Source organism: Phytophthora infestans, genomic scaffold (genome assembly GCF_000142945.1).
Source record: "Phytophthora infestans T30-4 supercont1.10 genomic scaffold, whole genome shotgun sequence".
NCBI classification, from domain to species: domain Eukaryota; phylum Oomycota; class Peronosporomycetes; order Peronosporales; family Peronosporaceae; genus Phytophthora; species Phytophthora infestans.
In genome coordinates, this window is record NW_003303749.1 from 870,817 (window position 1) to 888,247 (window position 17,431).

A 17,431-nucleotide genomic window follows, 5' to 3' on the forward strand; every position below is an offset into this window, starting at 1 on the left:
CCCGCCTGGAAGGCAAAAGCTCGGAGGATCGGGTGCGCTTGACTGCCCAACACACAGCATACCTGAACGGAGAGAGGGAGACGGATGCTGACTTCGGGAACGAGGCCGCGGGGGCAACGCAGACGACTACGGTGGCCGCGACGAAGGTAAGGCAGACGTCGACGGCTATGACTCGTGGGCAATCCATTCCGGCGCTTCCGAGCCGACCACCTGTTGGAAAGACGGCGTCGTACATTGCAGCGGCAAAGAAGCTGCGGGCAGCTCGTCTCGCAGCTAAGGCCAAAGCGGAGAAAAAACCTGGAAAGGGGAAGACGAAGATGACCAAGTCCCAGCGCAAAGCTTTGGCGAAGGAAAGGAACGCGTTCAAAGAAATGGAAGCTGTAGCCCGTGTGGAGTCTATATCTGCACGACGTGATGCCGAGAAAGCAAGGGAACGTGCGCACGTGGTCGACGAAGAACGCAGCGGGGCTGAAGCGCGCCAAGCAGCGCTGAAAGCACTAGCAGCAGCAAGGAGGAGGAATTCGTCAAAGTCTTCGAAGCAGAAGTAAACAGCCAGTCCGCACCTTGCTGAACCAGTTGAGGATTCAGATGCAGACGACGAGAGTATGCTGTCTGCATCAAAGTACGTGATTCTCGACATGCTGAACATACTACATTAACTAATTGTGCTCATGTTGTATCTGATGTTATGTTGTTTCAGATCACCACCAATACCACTCGAAGCCACAGCCCTGCCCCCAACCAGACATCAAACGGCCAGGTAGCTTCTGCGATTATATATATACTGCATGTGTGAACGCATAGAAGATGTATATTGACGCGTGATGTGAACTACTTTGGGACAGGGTTTTGAGTATGGATACGACTGAGCCACTCACGTCTTCCGCTCCAGCTATGAATGCATCCGTTGAAGATTATGATAATGGAGCTCTCAACTCGGACTTGGATGGCGAAGGCGAAGATTCGGATGACTGGTATATTGAGGAGCAGGACTTGTCTGCAAAGCACACGGACGACGACCTTCTCAGCAAGGATGCAGATGAAATTCTTTCAAGTGATAGTGATGGTAGTTTGGACGGTGCAGCGCTCCTCAATCGTGACAAGAGGAAAGCCCAAAGAGAGCTGGAGAAGCAACGTCTGTAGGCAGCTATCGGCAAGCTGCGACGTGACTGGAACACAACCACAAACAATTGGAACACGCTGACAAAAGACGAGATGCAAGCGCTCGCGCAGGATGATGCTGCTCTGAAGAAGATGCGAGTAGACGGCTGGGAGTTTGGTAAGGTTTGTGAGATGATGTATATACAACATGAAACTAATGTGGTATATGTTGTATGATGTTTAGATACCGCATCGCATCCTGAACGAGCAGGACCATATCGAGTCTATACAGTGGTGACAATGGACCAACGGAGGCAGCGATTGAAGTAGCTGAGTCCCCGTTACAACTCTTCTTCTTCTTCATGCCTCGTCGGCTTTGGCGCCGGATAGCTACTGAGAGTAATCGATACTATCATCAGCATCTCAATCGACGGGTCGACAGAATACATGCGAAGCGAGTGGCTGATGATGCAGAGTTGACTAGGGAAGATGTGATGTTGCGGGAGACCAAGAAACACAAGGACATAAAGCCAGAGGACATTGTGCATTGTATCGGGCTTCTTATCGCAAAGATGTTGATCCCTCACAAGCGCCGTTTTGCGGATCACGGGGGAGCGACCCGGGTAGGCGCTGTTCCAAAAGGCACATTTGGCGACTTCGTGGGGAAGTCGCGCTTTGAGCGCATCATGCAAAACCTGCATTTTACCGACAACACAGACCCGTGAGCTGAAACGGACCGCGCCTGGAAAGTCCGCTCCGTAGTGAACACGCTACAGCAGACGTTTGCAAGGGGATACAACGTTCCTCCCGTTGTGTCGTTCGACGAGGCCATGATTCCATCAAGAAGTCGTCACAACGTGACCAGGTAATTTATGAAGGACAAGCCCCACAAATGGGGCACGAAACTGTTTATGACATGCTGTGCTGACACAGCGTATTGTCTACGGTACGTAGTTTGACGGCCTCTATCGTGGAGTATTTTTTTTTTTGGCTAAGTCTCACATGTTGTATTTGTCTACCTCTGTATTGTTTGGAATGTTGTATTGTGCTGCATCTAAGTATTTTGTGGAACTAACCAGCCCTCAGACGAGCTCGGAGGTCAATCGACGACCCAATTTTCAGCAGACCCGAACTCTGGCCCTGCAGCGGTTATCCGTAATCTGCATGAAGTTCTTCCTGCCCCAGAAGAAGGTGTGTACCACGCTGTGGTGACGGATCGATTCTATACGTCGATTCAGTTAGCTTTGCAGCTCCTGGCTCGGAATGTATACACGGTTGGCACTATACAGCCAAACAAGAAAGGGTTTCCGCCAGCCCTCTTGACCAAAGCAGCAACATCGTCCAACTCATACCCCGCGCGGGACCAGCACGATCGCCGTCGCAAAGGACTGCGATCTCTACAGGTAATGCTTTGGTGGAACCGCTTCCTGTCTACATCTCTCGACTGGCAGCAGTACATCTATGAACTGCGGTAAGTTACTTTTGAGTCGTGTCTTAGTGACGACGAGCTTCCTAACTTATGCTGTTGTTGTTGTACCATCGAAGAGCGGCATCTACGTGGCGGCAGAAAGGAAATCATACCCTGCCCATCAGCGATGCGCGACTATCATCGCTGGATGGGCGGGGTTGATATCCACGACCAGCTAAGGCTACAGCGCTATTCGCTGCAACTCTCGGTGCGCTTTCGAAAGTACTACAAGACGGTCTTCTTAGGCCTAGTCGACATGGCACTCGTGAATGCCTATATCATTTTCCGTGAGGCTCGGAAAATGGTTGGTGAAGGTGCTGATCATGCCGAGTTTCTAGCAGAGTTACAGGCGCAGCTTTTGCAGGTCACTTCGGCTGACTTCATTGATGAGGTATATACTACATGTTTGCCGGCGATCATGTGGTAGATGTTGTATCGTATCTGACTCGTTTATTATCATGCAGACATTTTCTACAGCACCTTCCGACCAAAATGTGGCCTCGATATCAGCTGCCCACAAATTGACCGAGTTTCCAGAGTGGACCCAGATCCGGGAAGGTGTTCGGAAGAGGCCACAACACCAGTGCAAGGTCTGCTCGATTCGCAAGCAGAAGGTCGGCCAGCGCAGTGCAACGGGGTTCTATTGCGAGGCATGCAGCGACGGCAACAAGTAGTAAGTGTGACAGTGGCCTATGCAATCGTACTTTGACTAATTGTACTTCTTCATGCACAGTGTCTACCTCTGTGACCGAGTCCGGCCGGGCCACTACCCAGGAAACACCATGACATGCCACCCAATTCTGGCATGTCATGTGGTAGAACGGAGAGGAGCGGCCTCACCCTCGTGTTGGTCGTAAATTCCCAGATGCGCAGCCCGACAAAGAAGCGCCGACGCGCCGCTAGTGATACGGAAGAAGGCAGCGGCGCGGAGGAGGGAGGCGCTGGCAGCGGTACTGTGGAGGGGGGCGCTGGTTCCGAAGGCAGCGGTGCGGAGGAGGGAGGCGCTGGCAGCGGTACTGTGGAGGGGGGCGCTGGTTCCGACACTGATGTCGGCGCTGAAGAGAGAAGTGGTGGGGAGGGATGTGCTGGAGAGGACGATAGCGAGTAAGAGTGGGCTTGTCGATGAATACCTAACCTGATTCAATATAAATGTGTTGCAATCATTGATGACTGTACAGATAGCCATTGCGCTTCGTACATGGCATGTTCAAGCCCTGTAAAAGGGACACTTCTAATATGTTGGATATACGTCTTCTTCAGGTTTGTTGGCGCAGCGTGGGTGTCTTAGACAGCATGTGGCTACATAGCGCTGCGAACAAGCTCGCAATCAATGTATCACCGAGCGTCTGATCTTCCCGCAGTGCAGAAAACGTATTCGTACTTACGGAGGTCAATACAAAATTCAAGTTTAGCCTATTTTTAACATGTTGTATATACAACATGTGAGGTCGTAGACAGAAATTGAAAATAGCCGTAAGTGCGGGGGGGGGAAGGTTAATACAACTGCAATGTTATTAAGAAGTCAATGTAAAATAAATAATTGTATGGGATTCAAGGTCGTCGAGCAGTCAATTATTAAAAATACTTACACAATAAAATAGCAAAAATTGACTCGACAAAAAGCACTACGCGGACCGGCGATTCACAGCTTCACCATCAGTTTTCGCCGACCAAAAGCGCCTGTTGCCTTATCGCACAGGGATCACTTTGAGGCTGCTCTTTTTGATGATGAGAAAGAAGGCGCTTAGCCTGGGAGAAGATCCTCTCCACGCAGCTCGACGTAGGAGGAGTGAATAGCAGTAGAGGGTAGCTGGTACGTATGAGGGTAGCTGGTACTGTTAATGTGAGTAGTGAGCTGTACAATCATTCCAAAAAAAACTTATTCCTGAGAAAATTTGAAATACATTACTAAATTTTAAGTTTCACCGCTTCATAGTAAGTTATTTACGGGAACATTTTAATTTATTCCCAGTAGTAGTATTTATTCGGAGCCCCTGCTGTTAGGGACTGTTTCATTTAGTAACTTATTTCGGGATAGCGGTACTGGAGATATAAAACCAAATGAAACGGGTTCAGAATAAGCTTTTGTTTCGTCATAAGCGATTTCAGCTTCTAAAGAGTAACAAACACTTCCCACCGACCAACAGTCACGATCCAACAGAAGCCCGAGCGCCACCCGTCCCCGGTAGAAGACCAAAGGCTACCCGTACTAGGTACCAAACAGTCGATAGACGCTCTAGGACTACCCCGAGAGCCCCATCCCGCGCAATACTGAGAGGATACTGGTTTGCTTCATTGAGTTGCTTTGACACCCGTCAGAGATCTGAAGGCTACCAAGCGACAGCAACAAGGGCACGCACCGCGTTGACAAGCCCGAATGGAGTACAGCCGACGCGGCAAAGGAAGCAGCGCGCTAGTAATTGGACAGCAGCTGAGGTACAGAAGCGTGTTTTACACTGTCGATAATAATTTAAGAGCTAACTGTCGCATTACTCTTAATTCGACGATTGAGCTGCTGAAGCTTCGCTTTCGGACAGAAGATATTTTTGACAGGTTTGTTAAGCTAGGAACAAATTGACGAGAAGTCAAATTGGCAGTGTGGCATCGTCAAGATTAGGTACTGAACGAACTGGTATTCGTGTCAAAAGTCTGTAAAATGCTTACTGTTCAATACAAAGTAAGTTGAAGCTCAGTTGCCACATACTATAAACTGTGTTATTTGTAATTTGCTTACATGGTTTGCCGGTGGTTTCGAAACTAATGAAGAAGATACGCAAAGCAGCAATAAAACAGATGACATCACTCCTCTTCCTCCATATTGAGATACGATGCTCAAGTGTTTGGGGCCCTTTAGTGGTTTCAATGGAAATGCAATTGCGGACAGCGAGCACAGTCTTGCAACCCTCTGCTCTGCAGCAGTAGTCGAAGAGTCCATAGACGGCTTCCATAGTGACGATGCTAATCACGAATCGAATGAACAGCTTGGGAGCGACACACATCCTGCCACAGCTGCTCGAGACCAAAACAAGCGGCCTTCTGTCTTCTCTCCTGCCAAAAACACCCTTGCCAAGCGGTCCAAAAAGGACCAGGACTTGTCTACACTCGCGTCATCCGTCTCGTCGCTAGTGAGCCACATCGCGGGGAAGCCCGCGACGCCTGGCGCCAATGAGCTTGCAACAGCTCGAACCAAAGTAGTGTCGGTTCGTCAGAACATTATGGAAGTTGGAAATCGTGAGGCGGAATTAAAGACTAAGCTCGACGAAGTAGCAGATTAGGTTGCAGCATCTGTGACGAAAGCTATGCTGCAAAGTATTGCGTCCATAACGGAGCAAATGTGAGCTATATTATGGCTGCTGTCAAACGACCACTGAATGCACTAGCTTTCTAACGATACGCCTGTCCTGCACCAACTCTTCGTGAGAGTCCTCGTCGACTTGATACACCATCGAGACATCAGCGCTGTCGTTGTCGTGTCAAACCATTTCGTCCAGCATTCGGCTGTCCTATTCGTCGTTCACCAGTGTAGCCAAGACCACTAGTGAGTATTGCTCATACGTTAGAGCAAAATTGTGTAGCACAAAACAACTAGTGATTCCTTTTCCATCTTCCTCGTCACTGTTCATGTTGGTCTCGCGTCTTAGTATTCGGAAACGACCTTTAGCCGATCCAAAAATCATCTAGACGGCCATACGAGTTCTTGAGTGCGACTTGTTGAACTTGTTTATTACTGGGTTGTCGCGCTCGTTGTGTGCAAACGGGGTCAGTATGTACACACGTAAGGCATACCCGGCGTCTTCTGTTTTACACAGATTGGCCGTTGCAGCTACCAGAGCGGATTGAAAACACTATAATGCGCTGATGAACATCGACGATCGCCCTAGCATTGTAGGTAGGAAGCTCTTTTCTGCAGTACTACCCCCAGAAAGCCGCCGGACGAGAGCATCTAATTCGGGCTCCGTCAATACAACCTGCCACATTCGGAATTCCACACACACACTTTCAGAATCTGATGCTACCTCGGATCACTCACATGCACTTCTTGGGTAGAATATGAAGCGCTCTCGCTCTCGCTCACAATACAAAATGTAAATAATTCGAATTAATGCATAAGAACCTGTCGACTTATTAACACCTAACTTGTGGTACACGTCTCTAGACTCCCACGAGATCCAAGGTAGCAAAGTACAAAGGCAACCTTTTCTCTTAGTAAAAACGTTCGATTTTTTCCTAAGAAGTTCGGACCACCCTTATAATATATAGGCCATTTAGCTTCGATAAATACCACGGCTGCCTCAAAGCATCCTCACCCGACCCGAAAGACACTTCGAAAGCAAGTATCATCTAGCCGACAGTCGTAATTCTGCCTACCGAAATCTGTTCTTACCGTGTGAACTACCTCGTTGTTGTCCCGCATGCTTGTTCCATCAACCTCCAGTAGACGCACATATGCGCCTATTAGAGCACACACGACCACCGCAATTAGCTCGCTGTCCATCCTCAACGACGAATGCAAAGTGACTGGTGTCTTCGGAAAGCCTAGCTCTTCGTGACCAGCCATCGGATAACAATTTTAGCAGGTGATTTTGCTGGAATAACTTTATTCTGACTTTGGAGGTCAGGATAAAACATTTCCGAGAATATCTTCCAAGCCAGTGAAATCTTAGCATTTGCTCGAAGGGTTAGGTTAGAATACAATGATGAGGGGTGACCTCCGGAGTGCGTCGAAAGCTCTGTACGTACCTTTCGTAATACACGTGAACTCGTTAAAAGATCTTGTAGTCATCGCAGTGAGCCGGTAAGTTCTCTTGGAGTCCGAGACTGGAGCACGGCGTGCTTCTTTCGTGACCTTGGCCGGTGGTGGCCGACCTTTGTAGAGCGGAGAGCATGTATAAGGCGCTGGTGTTGGGCGTAAGAAAGGCGGACGAGACGGCGCCATATCTCTGGACGTCCTTCACTCAAACACGATGCTTCTGAGGACCAAAATAACACGAACAGCACACTGCCTAACCACGGGTTTCGACAAAAGCTGCATCAGTACGTGTGTCGATATAAAACGTGGTTTGATCATCCTGAGCGTTGTACAAAGTACACCTTGGGTAGACCTTTGGTGTACCCAATGGGTACTATCCATGCGCGTCGTATTTCGGGTCAGAAGATATTTCGGGTCACCCGCTCCACATGTCAGAAACAAAATCAAGTAGGCTCTAAGACGATCACTGATTGCGCTAATATTGTCCTATCAGGCGGCGGAGCCGTAGGAATTGATAGCCGAAATCACCCTCTTCTCAACGAGCCATTGCGCAATCTCCCCAGCCCCACAAAAGTCTCACAATCCCCCCCCCCCTTAAGTCGATGAAGACGTCCTCTCGAGAAGAGGGGGTCAGCGATGACAGCAGTTAGAGATGGCATGAGCATTTGTGTTGCGTCTAAAGTCTACAAAGAGTCCCGCGAGCCCCTCTGAATGCGCATTCTTGGACTCATGCCTCGTACAGGCCCACAGCTCCGGTACATCTCAGACGGCGGAGACAGAGGACTTGTCGAGACAATCGAGTTTCGGGCACTGCAAGGAATGTGCGTCGGATAGGATGAGTTGTGCTGCATGATGCGTGAAGCCGCGGAGATGACTGGAACCCTCCCCCTCTCATACGATTTTCCCAATGACACTTAAGTAGCGCGCTGGTTAGCACGGTACCCGCAGCTAACTTCTCGGCGATCACAGTTATTGGATGTAAAGCGAGCAGAGGTTTCAGCTCCAGATCATGTATTGCACTATTTCAATAACCCCAAGGCTCTCCTTCTGAAGTTTAACCTGACCGACAAACCCAAGCGTATCTAGAACTACGACGAGATCGGTATATGCCCTCAAGGCCATGGCGGAGAACGAATTATTTGCCCGAAAGGATTAAGGGAAAATATTCAGCGATCCAGTGACCGTGAGAACACGAGTGTAATGTCCTGCGTTAGCGCGTCTGGTGAACGCATACCGCCTATTTAGATTTTCTCGGGGAAATACAGGAAAGTGGAATGGATGGAGAAGGCGGAGAAGACTGCTGTGTGTGCCATGAGCGACAGTTCCAACATCAATGGAGCATTGTTTCTTTATTGGTTCAAATGGCTCGAAAGTCTCCCGCCGCCAGAGCGAACACAAAAATTGCTGCTTGACCGTCATTTTGCTCACATCAATTTGAAAGCCGTCAAATACGGCTCAGATCGTGATGTTCACCTCTTCGTCCTGCCTGCACACACATCGCATTTTCTACAGCCATTGGATGTGGCCGTATACGGCTTTTTTAAGCGTTATTATGAGAGGGTTTAAAAAAATCCCTGCGCTGAATCCTAACCGATTTCCTATCAAAGACGATATCGCTGGCATTGCCCGCGACCCACTTATCCGAGCATGCTGCCCTGATAATACCAATGCGGGATTTGAACTGGCAAGTATCGCTACGCTATCGATTGATGTCATGCTGATAAAACTTATTGGTAACGAACCCGTTGTAGCACGCGACAAGCTTCCGCATCTGTCGATAATGTTGGGGCAAGCTGACCTCCCGCGCCGTTGTTGAAAGCTACGGATCGCCTGAAGCGCGTCATGAGGGATCTAGACTTCAACGTGGATGCGCTCAGCGTTGTAAATCTGTTGTTTATGTCGCTTCAGTCCAGCAGAAGCGGAAGAGAGGAACATGGATAAATGAGAACTCTTCTGGCGGTCAGTTGCTATCCTACAAGATTATAACTGCCGCAGTTGAAGCAAAGCCGCTGCTAAAGCTGTTCAACAGGTAAACAGTAGATCTACACCAGGCGAACGAAACGCGATGAGCGTACATGACAAAGCAGAACAGCTAACGGAGAAATCAAAACGGAAGCTAAAAAAGAAGAAGAGAGAATCGCACGGGTGATTAAAAACTGAAAGCTAAGGATGAGCTACTGCCCAAGCAAAAAAAGTTCAGCGCGCATGATGAAGAAGAGAATCGAATCGTCTAAACCGACAGGCAAGACTGCAGATGTCGTAATGTCGGCGCTTGTATAGTGTGCCATCAATTGCTTAGGTACGGTACTTCATTCTAAAATAAATTGACCCAAAACATGCGGTGTGGGGTTTTGGATTCTTAGGCCCGTTGTTAACCAATATCACTATAATAGTGGACAGACTTCCTTCGTGGATAGCGTTTTTTCTACACCAGGTTGGCTGTCAACGATATATACAGAAGTGGACTCCTTGGTTGATAATGCCAGTTCAAACCGAGTCGGGATGGTTGACATCTATAAAAGTAAGTTTTTTTTTTACCAAAATTAGTTTTCTTGCACTCAACTTCAAAAGACCCATGACCTTACTAAGCATGTACAGGACCTCCGCAGATGATGTCGCTACAGTTCTATGTGTTCGCCAACAATCACAAGCACGCCTCGCACTGCTACTGTGCATTCTGTTGAGGCGCTCCCGTGGTACCAGACACTCTCGCCGTCATTGTTGCCAGACTATTTTGAACTTGTGAAGGCAGTATTGTAACGAGAGCTCACATCCTTCCACATTTCACGCAGCTTCCCGGTATCATGATAAATATTATTCCCGGGATTACATTTAGAGAAAGTCACCAACTCAGAGCCGAGCTTGGCATATTCCGGACGTAGAGTGAGAAATTCTTCATGGATTTGTACCCAAACGGAAGAGCTTGCTTGTGTTTGACTCGTGTCGAGTTTAGCACGTGTAGGTCGTTGGTCCAACTCAGGTAAACGATGAGTGAAACAATCCGAAAACATAACATTAAGAAGACGTGGAATGCAGTGTCTTGATTTCCACTTGGGCACGGCTTCTATCACAGCCTTTGGTGGCCCACCTTCTACTTGTAGCTGCTGCATTTTTGCATACGCTCGCTTGAGCTTCATGAGTAGCGCCACGTAGCCCAACTTGCTGTCATTGCATTCAGCGCCTGACTTGACGATGCGAAGCTGGCGGCAGTAGCAGGCTGCTCTCAACTGCTTGGCTCCAAACGCCAACAGCATCGTTTCCGTATCCTCAATACTTTGTGACTTATCGTAGAGGATCTCGTCAATGGACAGCAGAGGTTTGGCTTTTTCTATTTCGCCCTGCTCGGACGCTGCTGTCGCTGCAACGCTTAGTTACTCGAGTGGCGTAGAGCTGGACATATCGAGTGTAGCAACGTTAGATAGGATGATATATAGCGAGGTGAAAGTAGGAATTGTCTTACCATTCATGCCATAACAGCGACAATCGTCGTCTATGCCGTCTTCATTCCGTATGGAGATTCACGTCTCCCTTTCGTCCACAAAGAATCCCCGTCCGCTGGCTTTTGAAAACCCGGGTGGACGGGGATCTGATTCCAAGTTAGTGGATGCATATGGCGTTCACTTACAAATCTCTGATTGGGCCACTATTGACAAATCCAATAAATTAGCGTGGCTAACAACGGGCCTTACAATAATCATTGAGAATTGTAGATGGCCCGAAATATGTCGGCCATGGATGTACAGTGTACACGTACCGGTATGTATTGACGTTTGCCGTCTTCATTCCGTATGGAGATTCACCTGTAAGGAGGTCTCCCTTTCGTCCACAAAGAATCCCCGTCCGCTGGCTTTTGAAAACCCGGGTGGACGGGGATCTGATTCCAAGTTAGTGGATGCATATGGCGTTCACTTACAAATCTCTGATTGGGCCACTATTGACAAATCCAATAAATTAGCGTGGCTAACAACGGGCCTTACAATAATCAAGAAAGTTGAATTGTGGCCCGAAATATGTCGGCCATGGATGTACAGTGTACACGTACCGGTATGTATTGACGTTTGCCGTCTTCATTCCGTATGGAGATTCACCAGTGGGGAGGTCTCCCTTTCGTCCACAAAGAATCCCCGTCCGCTGGCTTTTGAAACCCCGGGTGGACGGGGATCTGATTCCAAGTTAGTGGATGCATATGGCGTTCACTTACAAATCTCTGATTGGGCCACTATTGACAAATCCAATAAATTAGCGTGGCTAACAACGGGCCTTACAATAATCAAGAAAGTTGAATTGTGGCCCGAAATATGTCGGCCATGGATGTACAGTGTACACGTACCGGTTTGTATTGACGTTTTCTCTGAGGAGACAACCCAAAACAAAATAATACTTATGAATCTAAGTACGAATCGCGATTTAAGCACTCTAAACGAAAGCGGGGCGTCTCCTTTATCTTTTGAGCCCTTATAAGCTGCAGAATGCTTAAAACTGAAGAAGTTGTGGTCGCTCAAAAATATTATCTTCATTTATGGGCCCTCGAAATGACGATAAGGAGTGTTGTGAGCTTAATATTTTTTCAATTTTAGAGATTTAAGTGTTATTTTAAAGCTCTTGTTAAAAGCAATTGAATAAGGGTAGTTTTACAGTTTTTTCGATGGAAGTTTACAATAAATGTCACTGTTTCGGTTAAGTGCGAAAATCAATTGGCCAACTTTAAGCTCGATTATCTCGATAACTCCAAATGGTTCGTACTGTAAGTATCATTTTGTTTGACGTTGTCCTTAGGATGATGTACAATACCGGTACACAAACATGTTCAAAATTTTGTACATGTTTGTGTACCGGTATTGTAGTCATCCTTTGTTGGATTACGTATTTGTCGGCCGCTTATTGGTCAATCAAAGCTCACCAAATGCGTCACCAAAACCGAAGTTGCGCTCGCTCATTTGCAGAGTCTCCGGTCGGCAGAATCATTGCACAGACTCAAAACCTAGACATGCCAATCGAACAACTGAAGACCGTGCTGCGGCTGCAGGCGACAGTGGTGGAGGGCTTTGGTCGCGGTGGCAAGCAGCTAGGCTGCCCCACGGCCAACCTCTCGAGCAAGGACCTGGGTGACCTGCTGGAGCAGCTACCCACGGGTATCTACTGCGGGTGGGCCACGGTGGATGGCAAAGGCCCGTACAAGGCTGTCGCCAGCATTGGCTGGAACCCTTACTTCAAGAATAAGGTGCTGCAGTGGAGAGAGAAAAGTATAGAGGGACTACGTGCGTTTCTAACTACATGTGTCGTTGTTATTTTGGCATTGCAGGAGAAGACGGTGGAGCCACACCTACTGCACAAGTTCGACAAGGATTTCTACGGTGCACAGCTAAAATTTCTTATCACGGGTTATATCCGTCCGGAGATGAACTTCTCGTCGCTGGAGTCGCTGATCAAAGCCATCCAGGACGACATTGCGCAGTCCAACGAGTGGCTAGATACAACCGAGGGCGAGTCTTGGTCACAGGATGCGCTGTTTCAGTAGAATAGGAGGGCACACGTGTCAAATGTGCTGTGTATTCAACGGATTGAATTCCTTTCGTAACTCAATTGATAGATCTGTAGTTTGTTTTGTCTGTAACGACTGATAACTCGACTGCAGCGGACATTTCAACGCTGTATGTAAGACAGCGACAGCAAGACGTTAATCTATTCTCACTTTTGCGTTAGTGTGTTTTATTCTTTACCCATGACAATACAGATAACACCAAGGACCATCAGCAAAATGCTGGGGATTTTCTTGCGCAGATTCCGCTCTCGAAACAAAAACCGCCCCATCAAGACGCTCCATATGCAGCCTGATCGCTTGATCGCGATCACGTACGAAACTTCGAGATGCTGCGTCGCCACGAGATTTATGTAGTACGCCACGACGCTCGTGACGCCCGCGAGTATGACGAACTTCCAGGGGATTTTCATCTCCTGACCGATCGGGAGGTAGATTTCTTCTCCCCCAACACGCATCTTCTGCAGAATGTAGCTGCCTCCTGCAACAATAACCTGAATCGCAGAGCCATAGACCAGCGGTGTCGAGTTCTGCACGCCGATCTTGTCGAACGCATTGGAAATGCTCCACAAAAAGGCCACGAGGATCATGTACATCGACCCTTTGCTCGCATTCGACGAGTCCGTTAACAGATCTTTGCTCGCACGGTCGTCTTTGGTACCTTGCAGCCAGAAACCTCCCATCGTTGCAATGGAAACACCCAGCACGCCGGAGACCGTGGGGACTTCGCCCAGCACAAGGAATGCGACGACTACCAAAAACGCTGGTGTGAACGATAGAAAGGGCACTGTAGCTGACAGAGTGGAGATCTGGATGGCTCGGTTGTACAGGTAGCTGGTGACAATGTTGATGAAGCCACTAATGCACACGGATGTCCAGAAGAGATGATTGAGCGGCGGAAGACGACCTCCAGTGTCCACGATGGCCCAAAGCACGAAGAGCGGGGCCTGGATAAGTCCGCGCAGAGCCACGACCATGAACGGGTCCATGAATTTGGTCAGGTACTTGCGCAAAGGGTCGCAAAGCGCGTTGACGACAGAGTTGATGACTGCGATGGAGACACCGTACGACATAATCATTGTGGATCGCCACGTAGCTCAGGTCGGAGTAAAGACTGCGGGATGCTGGGTTTTGTACGCACTGGAGGCCGCAACTCCTGTCGGCGTCTGGGCTCGGCGCGTAGAGGGCAACTGGTCTGCTGGAAGCGCCGAGCCTTTTGCCGTCTGCGTTAGCCCGATCAGAGAGTCAGCAGCAAAGATAGTATTTGATTGGCTGAAAATCGGCAAAAATGTCGACGAATACCGTGTCTTTCACTTGACAGGCGTACAAAAGTTTGGAATGGATACACTATCCAGCACGCGATCTTTGGCGGACACTTTGAACAAATGGAGCAACTTGATCGAGACGAGGTCAAGCGCCGGCTCATCGGCGTGTGCAAGGAGTTGATGGTGCTCGTGCATGGCAGCTACGGGCCTCTAGGAAGGGTGCAGCTACTGCAGGCAAACGCGCAGTGTCCTGACGCGCTCACGGCCACTTCTGTCGCCGAGCGATATTTTGCCAACCTCAAGTAAGTAAGACGAAGCGGACGCATGAATATTTGGACCCAGTGCATCCATGAAGAGGGTTGTCGTGTGGTGGCCGGTGCTGGCGGATAAATACCCAACGGAGAACTTGTATGGAGATGTAGCGCTGATGATTGAAACTGTTTGTGGGTGTGCAGCACTGGAGACTGTCCAATCGCCAACGCATACCTTCATATACTGAAGAGCAAGGTGTAGCTTAGTTTGGTCTTCGCGCTTGAGTGTAGTGAGTACTGGATTACACTAACACTTTTGGCTGTGTTGCGTTTGGCGGTGCAGATCCGAAATCATGCTGACTCGGGGCTCTTTCTTGCTGGTTTGAGTTCGAGGTGAGCCTCAGTGGTCGTTCTTGAATTTGTCTATACGCGGTGACTTTGTCCTCGCTTAATGGGATGTAGTCTTCAGCTTGAAATTCAAGGAGGCAGTCTCGAACACATTCCCCACCGTGTAGTTAGTAGAGGTGAGCATACATTATTAGTTTGGGAGTAAAAGATTAGCGCGCAGTGCAGCTAACAACCATTTTGAAAATACAGGTCTGCAACTAGCACTGGACTGGAGCTTGCAGTACCTGGAAGATCCGAGATGCCCAGTGCGTGTAGCAGTGGATTGGAGCTCAGCGACATCGATTTCCGCTGTACTTCAAGGCATCGTATCCTCCAAGTCAATCACGGGGTTAGATGAGAAAACCTTAGAATCAGTGGTTATTCCTCTTATTATTCAAGCGTTTGTGAGTGTATTCGGGTACGTCGTTGAGCACCCGAGCGAGACCGTTCCTGTGCAGCTTTTGTTTGCCCCCGGCCAAGCGTCTATCGCCAAATCCGAAGTCTGGAAGCAAACGGTCCTCCTCGACCTCCCGTGGCCTGCTCGTGGAAGACTTCAAGGTGCCAAGCGGAGCCTATTATCCCCTCCTATCTGCGACGTATGCGTCGCCTTGTTCAATATCACTATCGAACCACTGATCGAGTTTGAGGAAGATGACGCGAACAACAATACGAGTGTAAATCACACGGACTCGATGGGAGCATTCCGTCTGCAAGCACTGCGACAGGTTGGAGAGCGATTAGAACGGCTAGGAGCCACTGCAGTTCTTTCGCAGAAAATTATCCCGAAGTATCTACAGACGTATCTGGCTGCCAAGGGGATCTTCACGCTTGATCGTCTCTCCGCTGCATATATCCGTAAGTCATTTTCAAAAACAAAAGCTTAGTGTGCTGCTTCGAGCTCACAAGTATTCTGTTAGGAAGTGTGCAGATGCTGAGTGGAGCGACCATTCTCAGCGACTGGAGAATCGACGACAGCATCGTCAGCAGCTCACTCGGTTTCTTATCTCTCATCACCACGCAAACTCTCGGTAACAAGCAGTTCATCCGTCTGCATTGTGGGGCCCCCGCTGCGGACAGCGATAACGCACACCCAGTAACAACACTCGCCATCACTGCACCCGACCGCTTCGCATATGATGAGCTTAGCCACGTAGTTACCACCTCTTTGAAAGTACTGGCAAGCTTGATTGATACTCCGGACGTTGTAGCTGGCGCTGGCTGTATGGAGATTCACCTCGCAGCATTGCTACGCGATCGTGCTAAGCAATTACGAGTCCCTAGTCCAGTAACGACATCCAGCAGTACCCAGATTGACAGCAAAGCAGCACGAATACTACATCAGTTGAGCCAAACAATCGCCACTTTTGCTGACCGCCTGGAGGATATGGCCGGGCGCTTGTGTGAGAGTCACGCTTCCTCCACTGACCGTGCAGCGATGATCGAGCAGCTTCGCGGAGCAAACAGCGAGTCTCTGTTGGAAACAACGATGCTACCCGGTCAAGATATTTTATCCACACATAAACTCTTTGGCTGGGATCCAAGGAAGAACTCCGTGATGCAAGTTTTATCGTACACTATTCGGAGCGACGAAGACAAGGTCATAGACGATGCTCGCATCCTAGACACCCTGCAGTCGAAGAAAGATGCATTAGTGCTAGCAATCGAGAGTGTGTCATCGCTAGCTCGAATTGCATCGGTCGTTCGAGTACCTTGACAACAGATAACACGACCATCACATTGTCTATCTATTGAGCAATTGTTTTATCTCGAAGGCATCAGTAGAATTGCTGGTAGGCGTCGTATCCTGACAGGTCTCCGCTTGCTAGGAACGGTACTAATAGCGGGTCGTGCTTTTCGCCTTCCTCAAGTCCGTACCGCGGGAGGAGATACGACGTCATTACAGGCGTGTAGTTTTCGGGCAGCCGGAAACCTTGGCATACTACAAAGGCCTCGTTACTTTGCGCACGACTACTCATGGGCTTGGAGCACGACACGCTCTCGAAGAAGACGCTGAGCTGCGTAGCTAGCAGATCGTATTGCTCGCAGCGGAAGATCTTTGCAACAAAAGCGCCGCCCTCTTCCAGTACGTGCGTGGTGATGTTGAGCGCAGCGGCTAGCAGCTCGGCCTGGACGAACTCGTCAATGTCGTGCACGCCCGTCACATCAGGTGCGCCATCGCTCACCACTACTTGGGCCTTGGCACCGTGGAAATGGCTGATGATCTGCTCGGCCGTGCGCTTCGAGGTGATGTCGCCCTGTAGCAGCTGCACGCCGGCGATTGGCGCCATCTCCTGCAGATCCACCGACATAATACGCACATCGTCGCTGTCGACGCTCTGTACGTTACTGGCGTCGTATAATTTGCGGCTCAGCACTTGGCTCCAGCTTCCAGGCGCAGCGCACAGGTCCACGGCGCGTTGTACGTTGCGCAAAAAGTCAAACTGCTCGTCCAGCTGCAGCAGCTTAAAAGCCGAGCGTGCGCGGAAGCCCACCTCCTTCGCCTTGCGGTAGTAGATATCCTAAGCAACAATTACGCAGCGTTAGCGATACATATATGCACTGTGCATAATGCACAGGCGGGGTCGCTATTGTACGCACTCGGTTCGCTTCGGTGGACTTGGTCATTTTGAAGGCCTACAGTAGTCGAATATTTCGGCTCTAAAATTTCTC

The 17,431-nt window shown here is 49.2% G+C and overlaps 6 protein-coding genes across 6 annotated transcripts; 2 read left to right on the forward strand and 4 right to left on the reverse strand.

The window, feature by feature from the left end:
- Positions 1–6,772: 6,772 nt before the first annotated feature.
- Positions 6,773–7,505, reverse strand: PITG_06843 (uncharacterized protein; the record flags this gene model as incomplete). Its single annotated transcript, XM_002904780.1, has 3 exons — positions 6,773–6,796; positions 6,954–7,021; positions 7,310–7,505. The coding sequence occupies 3 exons, from the start codon at positions 7,503–7,505 to the stop codon at positions 6,773–6,775; spliced, it is 288 nt and encodes a 95-aa protein (XP_002904826.1).
- A 1,665-nt stretch (positions 7,506–9,170) lies between these two features.
- PITG_06844 (uncharacterized protein) lies at positions 9,171–10,573 on the reverse strand (the record flags this gene model as incomplete). Its single annotated transcript, XM_002904781.1, has 3 exons — positions 9,171–9,206; positions 9,813–9,832; positions 10,408–10,573. 3 exons carry the CDS (start codon positions 10,571–10,573, stop codon positions 9,171–9,173), a joined length of 222 nt encoding a protein of 73 aa, XP_002904827.1.
- A 1,709-nt stretch (positions 10,574–12,282) lies between these two features.
- PITG_06845 (riboflavin kinase) lies at positions 12,283–12,883 on the forward strand (the record flags this gene model as incomplete). Its single annotated transcript, XM_002904782.1, has 2 exons — positions 12,283–12,540; positions 12,622–12,883. The coding sequence occupies 2 exons, from the start codon at positions 12,307–12,309 to the stop codon at positions 12,835–12,837; spliced, it is 450 nt and encodes a 149-aa protein (XP_002904828.1).
- A 145-nt stretch (positions 12,884–13,028) lies between these two features.
- Positions 13,029–13,937, reverse strand: PITG_06846 (Drug/Metabolite Transporter (DMT) Superfamily; the record flags this gene model as incomplete). The annotated part of the gene is made up of 1 exon (XM_002904783.1): positions 13,029–13,937. The coding sequence occupies one exon, from the start codon at positions 13,935–13,937 to the stop codon at positions 13,029–13,031; it is 909 nt and encodes a 302-aa protein (XP_002904829.1).
- Positions 13,938–14,243: 306 nt separating this feature from the next.
- PITG_06847 (uncharacterized protein) lies at positions 14,244–16,475 on the forward strand (the record flags this gene model as incomplete). The annotated part of the gene is made up of 6 exons (XM_002904784.1): positions 14,244–14,425; positions 14,579–14,630; positions 14,718–14,760; positions 14,972–15,616; positions 15,679–16,234; positions 16,346–16,475. The coding sequence occupies 6 exons, from the start codon at positions 14,244–14,246 to the stop codon at positions 16,473–16,475; spliced, it is 1,608 nt and encodes a 535-aa protein (XP_002904830.1).
- A 32-nt stretch (positions 16,476–16,507) lies between these two features.
- On the reverse strand, positions 16,508–17,406 carry PITG_06848 (ribosomal RNA methyltransferase, putative; the record flags this gene model as incomplete). The annotated part of the gene is made up of 2 exons (XM_002904785.1): positions 16,508–17,280; positions 17,360–17,406. 2 exons carry the CDS (start codon positions 17,384–17,386, stop codon positions 16,537–16,539), a joined length of 771 nt encoding a protein of 256 aa, XP_002904831.1.
- Positions 17,407–17,431: the final 25 nt, after the last annotated feature.